At 42.1% G+C, this 15,927-nt stretch overlaps 1 protein-coding gene across 1 annotated transcript in view; it reads right to left on the reverse strand.

The window, feature by feature from the left end:
* Gnaq (G protein subunit alpha q) overlaps positions 1 to 11,414 on the reverse strand; it is a 281,187-nt gene extending 269,773 nt beyond the window's left edge. The window contains exon 1 of the mRNA XM_047524218.1: positions 11,279 to 11,414. Within this exon, the coding sequence (XP_047380174.1) occupies positions 11,279 to 11,414 (136 nt within the window). The remainder of the gene's footprint in view (positions 1 to 11,278) is intronic.
* Positions 11,415 to 15,927: the final 4,513 nt, after the last annotated feature.

Genomic DNA, 15,927 nt, shown 5'->3' on the forward strand with positions numbered 1-15,927 from the left:
CCAACTGATCTACAAACTGCAAAGTTACTTATACATGCCTCCACCTGAGTATGAATCTATCTGGCAAGAATACCTCATGAAATTGCTTATCTACTATTGCCTTGGGCCACTAAAAGGCACTCTATATGAGAACCAAGCCAGGTAAGAGCAGATTTCCTGGATGAGGATGTCTCAAGAGACTCTCATAACCTAACACCCGATGAGCAGAGTTCTCAAGACAGTAATGGATGTATTTCTATCACCTGAAACAGCTGACAGAAAAAAACATGCAGGAATTTTTCTTTTTAATTTGTGAATGATTTTCAGGATTCTGTTCCACATGAACTCTGCACTTAAGTCTATCTAACTAGGAGGATAGAGTATCTATGACATAAACTTCCCATCCAACCCAGGCTTCCACACTTCATCTCCCCAACCACCATCTGGAAGAATCACACAGTAGATGTGAGAGAGGATGGAGAAATATGGTCAGGTGGTAGCCAGCAGAGGAAACAGATTAAGAGGACACCAAACAAAGGCACAGGCACCCACCTCTCCTCCTTTCCTCCAGAGCCTGGCAAAGACACAACTATACTACCCCTATTGCAAATACCCTCCACCTTTCCAAGTCCCATGGACTCCCCATTACTCTCCTTTGCTCTCATTTTCCCCCAGCACCTGTCCAACTCCAGATCTAAGATCAAGGTAAGAAAGCCTGATACTGATAAGATAATGAAGAGGCAGTGGGCCAGGAGGAAAGCAGGGGCCCAGGAACACCAATTACCTGCCTGGCACCTTCAGAAGAATAAGAATTAGGTTTTGTTTTTGTGTCTGTGGTTTTTTTTTTTTTTTTAAGTTGATGATGGATCTTTTTATATTTTTATATGGTGCTGAGGCTAGAACCCAGTGCCTCACACATGCTAGGCAAATACTCTACCACTGAGCCACAATTCTAGCCCAAGAATAAGGCTGTTTTTATAGCATTTCTCCTGGCCTCAGGTAAGAGTCTGGCTGTTCCTTCTTGGGCCAAAGTCCTTTCTCCAAATACAAAGGACATAGGAAGTAACTTTATTTTTTATTTTTTTATTTGTTCTAATTAGTTATACATGACAGTAGAATGCATTTTAACACATCATACATAAGTGGAGTATAACTTCTCTTTCTTCTGGTTGTGCATGGTATAGAGTTACACAGGTCATGTAATCATATATGCACACAGGATACGAGTTACTTTTTAAAGGTTCCTCTGATCTCAGTCATGCCAAATGAGGATATGGGTCGGAGGTCACAACCTTAAATATATTTTAAAACAAAAAAGCATGAAAATTCTTTATCTCAGTAATGATGCCATGCATGTTTTTCTGTTTTCAATGGAAGCCCCAAGGAAACAGTGACACAATGGTAGAAGATATGAACACAAATGAGCCAAGGCTTACTGCTGAATCTTTCCTGGAAAGATGAGGAAAAGGGACCTACTAGCTCCAGATACAAAGCAACACCCCAAATGTGCTCTGTTTGGGTGTGCGGGGCCTTCTTGACGACCAGGCTCACAAGGCAAACCAGTCAGGACTAACTAAAAATGACAGACATGGACGTGGGGAGCAGAGATTACTTGTAGGAACATGAAAAATAATGCTTAAGGCTCAGTCAAGAAAAAAACAAAAAAAGAAGTAGTGAGTGAAAGAAAGCTGGCTAAGGTTATGTAAGAAAAGACCCAAGTCTAAGCAGAGCAGCGCCTGAACACTGTGCCTCTCAGGCTCCACCTCAGTGCCTCCCAGGATATCACCCTTCCTGCAGGAAGCAAGAGACTCATGCTGATACAACAGGAGGTTTTTGATACCATTCCCTATGAAGACAGTGCAACTATCAGCAGCATGCCAGACAGCAGGAGGGGGAGCTCTGGACAGACTTGCTAAGGCCTCATTCACAGGCCTTCCTTCCTCGCTAAGCCCTCCCCAGAAGTGGTAAGCTGCCTGCAGGGCACTCAAAGCTGTTATGAAGGGACAAGAAAGAAGATTCAGGCCAGTGAGGAACAGCCCACCAGACCCAGCAATGCTTCCTTGTTCACCCCATCACTACTGGAAAGGGTGGGGAGCTCAGACCCTTTGTCCAGGGATAAGTTCAGGCAAAAAGTGGTGGAGATGAAGAAGTTGCAGGGGGAAGCAGAAAAAGTTTCAAAGTTCAAACAGTCTTTAGAGATCATTTCATCCAATCTCTTCATTCTATAGGTTGCTAAAGAAAAAGTAAGCAAAACAAAGGAACAAAAATACCCTAAGGTTAGTTCTATGAAGAAAAAGAAAAAAGCAGACGTAAGGCAGAAATACTAGATAGCTTTTCAGTTGCAGGTTTTAGAAAAAATACACATAATTAATCCAGAATACACAGTCATAAGGAGTATTTTATTATTTAGTCGAATAAACTTTCACAAAGTCAGTCTGCCATTGTTTTTAAATCATTGCATGGTTTATCAATTCTCAAAAACATATTACACAAGTTAAGAGAGCCAAGAGGGTTAAATATTTAAGTATCCTGGCATTCTTTTAAGGGCAAGCTATGAACGAGCATTAAAGTCATCCTGTATTATTAGAACTAGTCACAGGAAATGGGTCAGCTCTCCAGGACAAGAGGAAAACTGCATTTGCCATCTGCAGAAAGAATGTATAATATCAGGAAGGCTGAAGGCACTTGCAAAGCGTAGATCCTAAAACACCAATTCACACAGCAAGAAAGTATAGCATCTTTCTCTTGAAAAAGCAAACAAAACCCACCTTAAAAATGTACTAGGGCTGGGAAGATAGCTCAGCTGATAGAGTGCTTGCCTTGCAAGCACAAGGCCCTGAGTTCAATCCCCAGTACCACAAAAAAAAAAAAAAAAGAAAGAAAAAAATGTACTCAGGCTGCCTGGGTGTAACAAAGACAAAGGACATGGTTACTATCATCCTCCTTAATATTTGCAAGGAAATGCAAACAGAAAGAGATGCCACTAAAGTTCTCAAATAATTGAGACCAGGAAACACAAACAGTTCAATGAAGAAGATGTGCCTTTACTACACATGTATCTACAGCGTACAGGATCTTCTCCCCTTGGAGTAAATGCACTGCATCCTATTTCACAACCCAGTGGCCCCTTATATTACCCAGCTCTGGCTCACTAATTCTCTGCTGGTAATCATGAACCAATCTCAAGTCCCTGCCCTCTGGAAAAAGAAGGAGAATTTTACATTTTATTCAGTAACAACAAATTTTGCTTTGCAGACCACAGTAAGTAAAGCAAAAGAAAGTTAATCATCTCCTACACCCAAGTTCACAAATCCCTTTCATTTAATGTATTAAAGCACCCAACTTCCCTTCTCACCAGCTCACTGCCACATGATGTCTGACAGAAGCACCAACTTAGAAGTTCTCTAAATCTTAAGGAAATGTACAAACCAGAGAATCTGAGGAACCCCTCCCAGCATTTTTAAGGAAGACATGATAAGAGTAAATGGGTGAATAGCATTCACAAGGAAGGGTTTGGGGGTACCTGCAGCCTAAATAATGGGGGTAGGTAAAAATCACTGAAGCATTTCTCTTTAGAAACAACTAAACAGCTGCAGTCACCAGGAAATATATGGTAGTAGAAGAGGCCACCAATCACCCTGCTGCTCCCATAGCAAAGGAAATGTAGAAAAGAAACATTTAAAATGACAAAAAATGGTTTTAGAACAATAAAGATAAAAAATTCTATTTCAATTTTTTTAGCAAGTAGTGACCAAAAAAACAAAAACAAAGTCAAAAATCTTGGAAAAGGCAATTAACTTACGGTTCCAGTTCTACAAAGGGGAAAAAAATACAAGTCAAATAGAAACACACGATTATGTTTCTAAACACCACTATGCACTTCCTACAACAGAGCCAAAAAGTCTGTTCTACCTCTTTTTCTTTAATCTGTGGATCAATTATTGTTCCTTCTGTGAGGTTTTGGGAAAATAATGACATTAATAATATTTTATTCTCAACCACACCACAATCCATTATACACTTCCTTGAGACAACTACTTTGTTTCTAAAGCAAACTGCTCACAATCCAAATCCCAGATTAATCATGTAATAAAGGTGCATGGAATTTTCAATATCAAAGGACAGTCTTCCACTGAAACTGCTGAATGCACTGCTATTGGCTTTTCAACATGAAACAATATGAGAATATTCACCTGAAACACTCTCCCTAGAGAATGACTGAAACAGGCAAAGAGCCAAACCATCCCATCTTTAAAACAGAATACCTTTTACTGTGCCCCAGGTGGCCCACAAAACAGCAAAGAGGAGTGGAAAATGAAGAATCTATGGATGATATCCATTAAAAGAAAGCAAGAAGTCTAAATTCACGTCCATTACTTTATTTTGGGAATCTAGTTACCCATACACCCTTACGTGAAATCAACTAAGTAAACATTGTGTGATAATGCGACTACCTTTGCCTTCATGGAACCTCCAATCCAATAGACACATAAGACAAGCAACCATAAAGTTTCTCACAGCTAAATGCAAAAATGACATGCTCAAAGAAAATAATGCATATAAACTTAGAAATTTAAATTCTCAAAATCATCTGCTTCCCCCAGTTGTAAATCCCCAGAAAGCTCCTACAATGGCCTTCATTCAGATTATTTCTTTTCTTTTTCTTTGTATGAAGAGCCAACAGAAAAGCCAAAGCCAGGAAGGATAAAAGTTAGTAGGACATGCCAGTATATGGGCAACTACTATGAAACAAGCCTGTGAGAAATACTCCTAGTTCTTCCCACTGCCACATATGAAATAAGGAGTGTGTCATACAACACATCATTTTGCACACAGTGGATACTTAATATTTGTTCATTAGGCCAACATTTGGTATACAATTTCCTTCTTAACATATGCCTGATATGAAAATTTTATAGGAAATGTTTATTTTCCAGTAACTGATGAGTATTTACTTAATAAATTAATTTGAGACATCTGCATAATTTTATTTTTTAATGATACTAATTTTCTTCTTTGCAACTGAACTATGAAGGGGCTGGGTATGTAGTTCAGTGGTAGAGGTCATGCTTAGCATGCATGAGGCCCAGGGTTCAATCCCCAGCACCAAAACCACAAAAAAATGTTAACCATGAAGACTTATAACAAAATATGCTATATTGATTTCAAAAATAATGAACAAGTATAAAGGTTAACCCAGAGCTATGCAGCAAATTCAGTTTGGGGCTCTAAGCACCACAACATCTATGTTTATTTTTGTTTGTAATGCATACATTCATGACCATTTAGAATTCATTAACTCACTTTGTCAGTATGTGTAGGTTTTTTTTCTTTTTTTTTTTTTTTTTTTTTAATTACATGTTGTTTGTGAAATCAGACTTCTTACATATCGGTAATGCAACAAATCAAAGGTGATTGTCGAACAACTTCCTATCATTTTATTAGTAACAGCTGTTCATACAAAACAGCGTCAAGTCTGAGAATCGCTTTCTTTAATGTTCATTCAGCAGAAGAAAATGTTCGCTGTTTACTGTAGTCAGTTATTGCCACAGATTTAATTACTAACAATCACACATTTTACCTTCTATTGCTATTTCACACTTCCCTAGGATTAATTCTGCAAAGATCTTAACATTGTTTAAAAGCCATTATTCAAGTTTCCCTTTGAAAAATGTCTCTGCCTCCCTCTTCAACCAGGAAATGAGAATTTAAATTTGCTGCTTCAAATACTTGTATTCCTCTCAACCCAATACACCGTGTCTTAAGGAAACAGATTCACTCCACTTTCTTAGCAAGAAAACAATCTTAACCTTCTTAAAATGGCTTCTCTCTCTTTCAAGACACATCCTTTAAGCTCCCTATTTTCTTTCTATAACACGCAAATAACATTTCAACAAATATCAACAGAACTAGCAATTCCCTTTAAGGAAAAATTAATATAAATGCTATAATCAAAATCATCCTTAGAAAATCTTGCTGATTTCTTTTCAAGTATAAGTTTGCCTGGATCATGAAGAAAAATCTGTTCCTTTTTTCTGTTAAGTTCAGCATAGCATGCAGTCTCACAACTGCAAAAGCTGTTTCAGGTCCTTAAAAATTCATCTGTAATAAATATCATAACTATATTTATTAGGTACTTCTGAAAACTAAACAAGAGCCATTTCTTAAAAAGTAGAGCTGGGTCGGTTTTTCCTAAATAAAAGAGGCTATGAAATTTATTTGTGGTAAACAAAATGGCTACTAAATGATTCTTCTGGTTCTCTTTTCTAAACCTATGTAAAAACATTTGAATAGACTCAAACAGAATAATTTCGCTGTTCAGCAGGCTTTTAACCTGGGTGGAAGTTCCCATATGAAGAAATAACATATGTACAGAATTACAGTTGTAAGGCAGATCTAAACAATGAATCTACAAAGCGCAATGCAAAATCTTACTCCAAAGGCTTTATTAGTCAAAGGTACAGTTTTGATTTTTATGAGACATGTTCCCACTTCCATCTTCAGATATAAACTATAAGCAATTTGTTTTTTAAAAATGCACCCATATAAATCCTGACATTTAGCAAAACACACTCAACACTTGGAAACTAAAAGAGTAGCAAAAAATAAAATCCATCAGTCCTTAAAAACAGTACCATAAACACCACATTTTGGTATTTCCAGAGAGAGGCTGTTATTAGGACTACTTGAAGGAATGCTTTCATTCTTGGGTTCTGAGCAGCCACCCTAGACATCCACTAGGCTAGTTCAGACAATGAACATACCCATTTTCCTCCATTAACATGCCCATTCTTTCCAAATGAAGTACTAGAGGACAGAGGGAAGGGCACTTTCACCCTGATGTGCATGAATGGACTCTCCCAGCCTGCCAGGTCCCTTTCTGTTCTACAACCATACAGTTTTCAGTACAAATGTATACTCCTCATATTTAAAATGTCCTATCTGCAATCCTAATACTCTCTATTTAACCACCACTGTGGTTTTCCTCATATAACTGTATGAGGAAATCACAAGAATCTGTTTGATGCTCTAGAAGAAAATCAAAATTAAAATTCACTCTGATCAGTGTACCATGGAGAAAAATGTATGGCAAAAAGATGATAGGTTTAAACTAGATTCTACCTGATAAAAAGTAATTAAGAAGCCAGGCATGGTGCATACACCTTGTAATTCCAGCAATTCAAAGGCCAAAGGAGGAAAATTCAAGTTCAATGCCAGCCTGAGGAACTTGGCAAGACCCTGTCTCAAAGTAAAAAAGTAGGAAGGGTTGGGGAAGTAGCTCCGTGGTAGAGCACTTGGCTAGCATGCACAAGGCCTTGGGCTCTACCTCCAGGATTGCTCCCCGGCAAAAAAGGGGTAGGGAAAGATATGAATTCCTTCTTTCTTTCAACTTTCCTTCTTTAAGCATGACTGCTATCATTCCCAAATGCACCCAGCTCAGAACTATAATACACTGGCTCAACATGTGGTGCAACATCTAAAATTAACACCTCCTGTCCTAAAATGCACCTGTAATCAATTAGCTCAAAGAGATACAATTTTTTTAAGATCATGATTATATCTACCACAGATAAAACATTACAGATCCCCATGTCTCTATAATTTATTCATTATTGTCACAATTTCTAGCATTCATTCATTCAGCCAATATCTATTGAGAGCATTCTAACTAGATATTGTGCTGGAAGCTGGAATTTAACAGTAAACACAGACACAATCCTATGCTCACAAGATTATAGTGAAGAACAGAAGAAATCTAAAAATATATATGTAATGCTGTTCAGAAAATCAACATATATCTTTCCATTTAAAATTGGCCTAAACTTTGCCTATTTCCAATAGGTGGAATCCAATCAATAAAAAACTTTTGTTAAATCGTCGTATTTGATGATTATAATCTGAAGAGTAAATATTTCAGACACATGTAAAATAAGAACAGGCTAACAGGGGGAAAAAAAATGTACCTTTAAGGAACTGAATAAAATTTCACAACGAATATCTATGATCTGAAGTAAACACTCAGAGCCACTTGTTTCAAATAGATTTAAGTACAAATTAATATTAAATAGTATGACCTCTGTGCCACCAATAGAAATATTCAGTAAATACATATGAATATTAATCAATTAAACAAGATAATGTACTCTATACCTAGAAAATATATAAAATATATAAAGGTTAAACCAAGATAAAATATTCTCTTGTATATCTGTGTAGAATATGAAGTTTTCTTTCAGGTATCAAAGAAAATGAACACTAATAAATGAATTCAAAGAATGAATACATTAAAAAGAGCAAGAATTCAGAATTTAATGTTACTCATAGTAGCAATTTCAGAGTTCAGTTTTTTAGTAATTAAAAATTATAACATGTAAGTATTATGGAATAAATTTGGAAGACTTTGGCATAATTGCTGGATATGAATCAAAATAGCCTAATTTTTACGGCCACACTTGATTATCTAGTCAGATAACCACTATTTTCCTTTTCTAATGTTTCTATATTATTACTATGTAAAAGTAAAATAATTATGTGAACAAATGCAAGAGTCAACACTTTTATCTCTGCCAAGCAAATCCTTTTCCATTAAAATGGTGTCATGCCTTGAACTAAAACTCACTTAGAAAATAATGTTATATTGAATTTCATTTCAATGTAAGATGATTCCTCCATTTAAATATATTAGTTAAAAATACTAGCAGATCTTTATACTGTGACAGGATACATTCTGTAATCTCCTTGGGACAGGTGTCATTTAAATGAAGAAAAGAACCAAAAAATTCAGTCTATTCACAAAGCAGTACCTCAGGAATTCCTCATATAAAACCACTCCCCAAGATATCCACTTGTTCAAATCTACCCTGGTTTCCCTCCTGAACTCAAACTTGTGAAATCACACACCTACACACACACATACAAATCTACATTTATATATTATATAGTATATATCATTACAATTTAAATAGTATAGGAAGTATAGTAGTTATGTTACAAAAGCAACATATCTAGAATATGAAGCAGTAGCAATCCTTACATGGTGTCCAAAGATCACTTTCTGAGAAAGCTATATGATTTATAAATGTCATTCATGAATGCAGACACTAAATTCATATATTTTTTCTTCTACTTCTATTAGGCCAAATTTGGGGGATGAAGTGGGGTTATTTTAACAAATCCTGCTCAAATATCTAATAAGAGAAAAAAAAAAGTTGTTCACACTACCTCCACATTAGCAGTAAAACTGGTTTACTTTACATTTTTTTCTCAGAAAATATCTCCAAGTTCATTTTTAAAAGCATGGTGTTACTCAGATATACAGTATGTAATTAAGCATCTATATAAGTGGATTTGCCTCTTAGATATTTAAACCCAGTACCTTTAACAAACCCCTAGGCTTTAACTCAAGAGTTGATGGGCTCAGAACTGTCACATTTCAGGCAGTTAGGGTTGGTTAAGGAACCTCAAATGCCCTGTTCAGAGTTTAGCAGAAACCTATAGACTGTTAACAAAGCAAAATAAAATTAAAACCCTTGTCATAGGCAAGTCCCTCTAAAACACATGCTTTTCCCCTGCATCATGTACTTGAACACTACATATTCCTTTTGCCCTCGCTATTTTCTTCTCAATCTTGAGAATTCAAAAAACACCTTCAACAGTAAGTTTTCAGCCATTTGAAGTAGGGTAAAATAAGAAAGAGGAGGGGAATAAAAAAAAAGGACCTTCACTTTTCAATTACATTTTCCCCTCCCCTAGCTCCTTTCATTCCCTGAAGCCCACCTCTTTCACTCAGCTCTTTGCCTCTGTTCTTTTAAATATGTGCACATCTATTTAATCAGGTTTCAAAATGAAGACATAAATCATGGCATATGAATTAACCATTGGTAACTATTTGGGTTCATTATATTTTGCTCCTGCTTGTAAATGATCCAGTGCATAAGTAGTTCAGTCCCAAAGGCAATTGGTTCCTTGAGCTAGCCTATGGAATGCTCCAGATAAGACAATATTCTTTTCTTACAGAAATGTTTGAGAAATGCATTTATTACACACGCAAATATCTAGAATACAAGTGCAGACATTTTTCAGGCCTGTTACTGCAAAGCTGTTTGCTCTTCCTACCACAATAGCTCAGAGTTATGTCAAACTGGCTTGTATGTGAACCCTGATGGCTTGATTCTGAACATTCTTTCAGAGATAATATATCAATAGAATTCCTATTTGAGAAATGGCATTTTCTTGCTAAACTTAAGTGTTAAAGCAAAATGTTGGGTGGGTTTTTCTTTCTTTCTTTTCGAGATTAAATTTTTGCTGTATGCTTCCGTTTTCCTTCTAGCCCAGATTTCAAAGATATTAAAATTCTGTCCGTTTTAAACAAAGGTTTCTATTTGTTTCCAGGAGAGTAACTGAGCGGCTGCACTGGTTTTCAGTAGTAACTATTGTGAATTCAGGCCTACATCTGGGTCGCCTCATTAAACAAAAGACACCCTTCGCTGTCAACAACCACACAGCACAACGCTCTCCTATCCCTCATCTTTATCCGGAAGAAATGGTGCAGACGAGAAACACGCCTGTCACCATCCACCGGCCAAGAAACTCCTCGGGTCTCTCCTTTCAGTGGTCTGGTGGCTAGAAAACAGCACTTGTATGACACATTTGGGCTTGCCCTCCCGCCCCGCCCCCAAAACATAAGCCCCTTTCTTCGGAGGGCCAACCACTGGGTATCCTCATCATCACTCCTTGGAGAATCGAGTCGCGAGCCTGCCCACCAATCCACCATTCCCTCCAGACCCCAGAATGCACGATAATGGATGCACAAAGGCCACCCCACCACACGCCATCCCCCAAAGCGCCCTTGCTCGGCTCGCGACCCTCTGGGTCACACACAGCTGCCGGCCCCACTAACCCACACGGCACCGCGGACACCACACTGAAAGATCAACCCTAGAGCCCACCTTCCCATCCCCGCGTCTAAACCCCAAGTGATTTGCCACTTAGCAGATAATGCACAGTCCTCTGGGACACCAATAGGCACCCGCCGAGGCACCGGGAAGGGCAGCCGGGACCCGTGTGTGTGTGTGTGTTGTGTGTGTGTGTGTGTGTGTGTGTATGTGTGTACGCGCGCGCGCCCGCAAGGGTGCGGGTAGTGGCCGGGGGCGCGCCCGGGAAGGAAAGGGGCGAGCCGCGGGTGCCCGGGGGCGGGGGGCCGCGTAGGGCAGCTGCCCCCAGAGACCTGAGGTGGTGGGCGGGGGCCGCAGAGGCCCGGCGGCAGGGCCCGCGGCGGCCAGCACCGAGCTGTACTCACCCAGCAACAGCAGCTTAAGCTCCCGGCGGGCGTCCCTCTTGTCCCTGCGGAGCTGCCGCTCGATCTCGTCGTTGATCCGCCGGGCTTCCTTGGCCTCCTCGCTCAGGCAGCACGCCATGATGGACTCCAGAGTCATTCTTCCAAAGTGCCTCCGCTGCAGCCCCGCCGGCACCCCCTGCTCACACGCGCGCACACACACCCTCCCGCCCTCGCTCCCCCGAGGCAGCGGTGGCCGCTGAGCCCCCGCCGCCCGGGCGCGCGTCCGGGACGAGCTCGGGGAACCGCCGCAAGGATGGCGGCCAGGGCCGGGGCCACCAGGTGGGCCGGGGGTTCGGCGGAGTCGGCGGCCTGGGCCGCCCGGAGGAGCGAGGCGGGCGCAGGAGGCGTTCGCGGGCGCTGGCTCGGGGGGCGCGCGAGGGAAGGCCGCCGCGCCCGGCCTCGCTCAGACGCCCGCGCCTCCTTCCCCGAGAACGGGCGGCCCGCCTCGCCCCCCGCGCCGCCGCCGCCGCCGCCGCCGAGGCTCCCCTGAGCTGTGCGCCCAGCGGCGAGAGCACATCCACCGGGGCGTCCCCGCAGCGAGCGGCAGCCGACGGCTCCCCGCGCTCGGTGCGCCCGCTCCTTGCCGCCTGACACGGCTCCTGGGCGCCCACCGCCCGGCTCGCGCGCAAACCCGGTTCGCCTGCCCGCGGCGCGCTCCTCCGCCTCCGCTCCGCCTCCGCCTCCGCCAGACGCCCACCCCCGGCCCCGATTGCCAGGCGCGGAGCGGCTGCTCAGTGCTCGCCCTCCCCCTCGCCACACACACACATTTTCTTCTTTCTCTGAACTGGAGCACAGATCCGGGAGGGAGGCGGCGGCGGCGGGAGGAGGAGGAGGAGGAGGTAGAGGAGGAGGAGGGAGCGGGCGCGGGAGGAGGGGAGCCGGGAGGCGGTGCCGCCCGGCCCCTCCTGGAAGGCTTTCCTGGCTCGCAGCCGCCGCGGCGCGCCTCCCAGTGCGGCTCTCGCCTCGTCCGCGCAGCTCCCCGGCTGGGCCGGCCCCCTCCGGCTCTGCGGGCGCCTCCCTCTCCCGCGCCCTCGGCGGGGCCCGCGGGCGCAGCGGTCACAGCCGCCCCAGGCCGGGTTCGGGGCGGGGCCGGGTCGCCAACGCGCCCCGCCAGCCGGCCGCCGCTACTGCGGGCCAAGGCCGCCGCCAACCTGCTGCTACCCGCCGGCCGCCCGGGCGTGGTGAGGCGGGAATATGGCGGCCTCTGCCTGCCTTCCAGCCCACCAGCCGGGGAACGCGGCCTCCGCCCTCCGGGAAGTCGCGGGAGTCAGCCCCGCGAACCCGCTGCGTCCGCTGGCGCCGCGAACACCCTGCCGGCTCCCCGCGGGCGGGAGGGCGGGCCGGCGCTCGCGTTGCCCGCTGGGCGGCTGAGCCTCTCTGCTGCTCGCGGCCACTCTTGAGCCACTTCTATGTTTCCCGTTCCTATTTCTAAAACGCCATTCGGTTAGAAACTACCTCTGGTCGCCTTTGACCCCAGCTCAGAGAGTCTCAGAAAATAAGAGACTCTCCACTGTGGTGTACGACAGGGGAAGAGAAGGAATTGCCACTGGCTTCCGGAGGGGTAAGGGGAGATTAACGTCCTCCAAGTAGCTTGAGATAGAAATCTAAATCCTGAGCAGAAAAATGAAACTGCCCAAGTTTCCAAGCGCCACGATAGGTTCCAACTTTTCATGCCCATTGAGGCTGTTTTTGTTTTGTTTTACCAGTTCTCTTGTTTTGGAAAAGGCACACGATGTTTTACAGCCAAATAATCGAATTTGTTCTTCTAGACCGAGACTGATTATGGATGACTTCTGGGGTAATGCAAATAGTGCGGAATAAAAGGAAAGGAAAAAATGAAATAGAAAAATAGGGAACCCAAGATTGCCAGAGCAAAATTTTATTCTGGTGGTTTGGTTTTCCACTTTGGATTGAAGAAGTTTACTTTAAAATAATGTTTGAGTGTTTCATTGTGATGAACTACTAATGAATAGAAAATCATTCTTACTCAGATTCTATCTGATCCAATAGCTAGAAAAGGTAAGAATCATATTCCTTCTTGCCTTGATAGAATCTGAGGCCTTCAGAGCAAAGTGTTATGAAGAGAATTGCCTTTTCACATTTTATGTGTTCTCGGAGATATCCCTGGTGCAACTTGCTGATCCAGACTGCAATGTAAGGTCATGACCGTGCTGTTGCTCCAAATCAGGAAGGAACAAGAATGCATATAGGGTTCTTGGACTCCAAGTGTGTGACTTCCTTCTTTCATTTGCCCTATCCTCCACCCCTTCCCTGTATCTCTCTCCTCACTCTCTCTCTCTCTCTCACACACACACACACTCACACACACACATACACACACAGAGCCAGGATTTAGAAGTCTCAAAACAAAAATTATATTTTAGGGTCTGTTTTTAAAAGGATATTTGGCCTAGAAAATGATTAAATATCCCCTTGAGGGGAAACAGAAAAGACAAACCTCACCCTTTTTATGTGAATACCTACAAAAAGTCACTAGACTTGCTATGAAATTACAATTTTAAATTAAGTAACTAAAGAAAGGTTGGAATTCAATATGCAGAAATGTAAAATTGCTTCAAGAGAAAAATGTTTGCATCCTCTACTATATGTATCTATATATGTGTTTGGAGAAATTCCAGCGTTTTGTATGCTGAAAAACCAATTGACAGGAAGTTTCAAGTTTCTGGTTTCCTAGCTAAGGATCCTCTGAGAATTGAAAATACCTCTCAAAATGTGTCCTCATCCTATCGGGTAATTTTTTTGGCTGAATTGACCTATTATTGAGGAATTACATTGTTTGAGTCTATTGTAGATACAATCAAAGTCTGCTTTGTCATCCCCCCATCTCCCCAACATCAGAGAAACTCTGGCAGTTAACAGATTTTTAAATGAATACCATAAATCAATAGGAGGATGTGTCACATTGGGAAGAAATCAGGAAGTAAGGAAAACCAACACTGTGCAGTGATAAAACCATATATGGACGTCAAGAAAGAAACAGGAAGAGAAAATCCCAAGCCTGAGACTACATCTATCCAAAAACCTTTTCGTACTATCTGGAGAGCATTTGCCAAGCAAATATTCTTACAACTTAAGTCAAACAAACAAAATCTATGCAGAGAATACTGATGTTGCTGAGTCTGTTCTAGGAGAATGTATTCTATGCAACTAAAATGGATCATGTTACCAAAATCCCAATTTATTAAATCAATAAATATTTATTCACTGCCTGCTATGTGTAAAGAACTAAAGTAAGTAGAGTTACTGAAAGAGATACTAAAATTAATACAGTATGGTCCTTGCCTTCAGTAGGCTTATAGTCTTAAGGCAAAATGAGACTCTGAAAGCAGTAATAAAAGACAAGACTGAAATCAATTTGTACTAATATGGGTGGGATTGAAGTAACAATGTAACGGGATAAAAGAAGGAATAATTTACTCCAGGAGACTTAGAAAAAACTTCATGGGAGAGGGGACATTTGGATGCACCTTAAAGAATGTCTAGGTTTTCAATAAATACATATCTACAACTGTAAAGTAGCCATTACATATTACCCCAGCCAGAATTGTGAATTCAAGGGCAATTACCAGACGAAAAGCGTACCACAAAACCCTCAGAGCACTAAACTCCAACAGAAAAAAAGGGAAGACTGTTTCTCTTTCCTGTGGATACCTTCTCAAAAATCATATTGCCCTGAGTTTTAGGGACAGGTGTGAGGGAGAAACAGTAAAAGACATATTTAAGCCTCAAGGAATGATTCTGCAGTCAAAGAGTAAAAAGGCCAAGCTCTTCTAAAAGAACCTTCCGGAGAAGGAAAGAGCTGTAGGGGTAATCCAACATAGTGGCTTTATAGGGAGCCTTTCTTGTTTTCAGAGTAATTTAGTATGGCTGCTTCATTGCATACACCTTCTACTGCAATTATCTACTAACCCCCCCCCAACCCACCGCCACTCCTAAATTAGGAACTGCTCAAGAGCAGAGACCTTGTCATTCCTGTTTTCAGGGTGCCCCAAAGAGTGCCTAGTTTAGAGCAGAAATTCAGTAAGTGATGAATAGAAGAGTGCCTCTACCTATATCATTGACAAACATACTGTCCAGCTGCCTGTACCAGGCAGTGTATTATGCCAAGTGCCTGAGGCATACAAAGCCCTTAAAGACTTTATAATCTATTTGGGAAGACAGTTCACATACATAAAAGAATAACCAATACAAAATGAGAAGCACTTGCTGCTAACCTAATGTATAAAGAATGGATTGCCGGTGGAGTTCAGGAGGAACAGTTACCCAAGGTACCATTTAAAGTAAACCCGAGAAGAGTGGGCACCCAGAAGACCAACTGGAAATCAGCCTGAAGCATTGCAGATCCCACAAGAGCTACGATAGAGCTTTTCTGTACAGAGATGAAAGCAGAGTTGTCTTGGTCAACAAAATAAAATGGACTTGCTCCTTAGGAAGAGAAGTAGGCCCAAGAAGACCCAGAGAGCTGCAAATAGCACCACCTAGAGGACAGTTTTCATAACAGCAGAAAGATTATGTTAAACTGAGGGGACCAGTTGAAAAGAGGGTTTCAGGACCTACATTTTGAAGATGAAAAACATGCTTGAAGCACG

The sequence above is a fragment of the Sciurus carolinensis genome, chromosome 14 (assembly GCF_902686445.1).
Source record: "Sciurus carolinensis chromosome 14, mSciCar1.2, whole genome shotgun sequence".
Classification (NCBI taxonomy): Eukaryota; Metazoa; Chordata; class Mammalia; order Rodentia; family Sciuridae; genus Sciurus; species Sciurus carolinensis.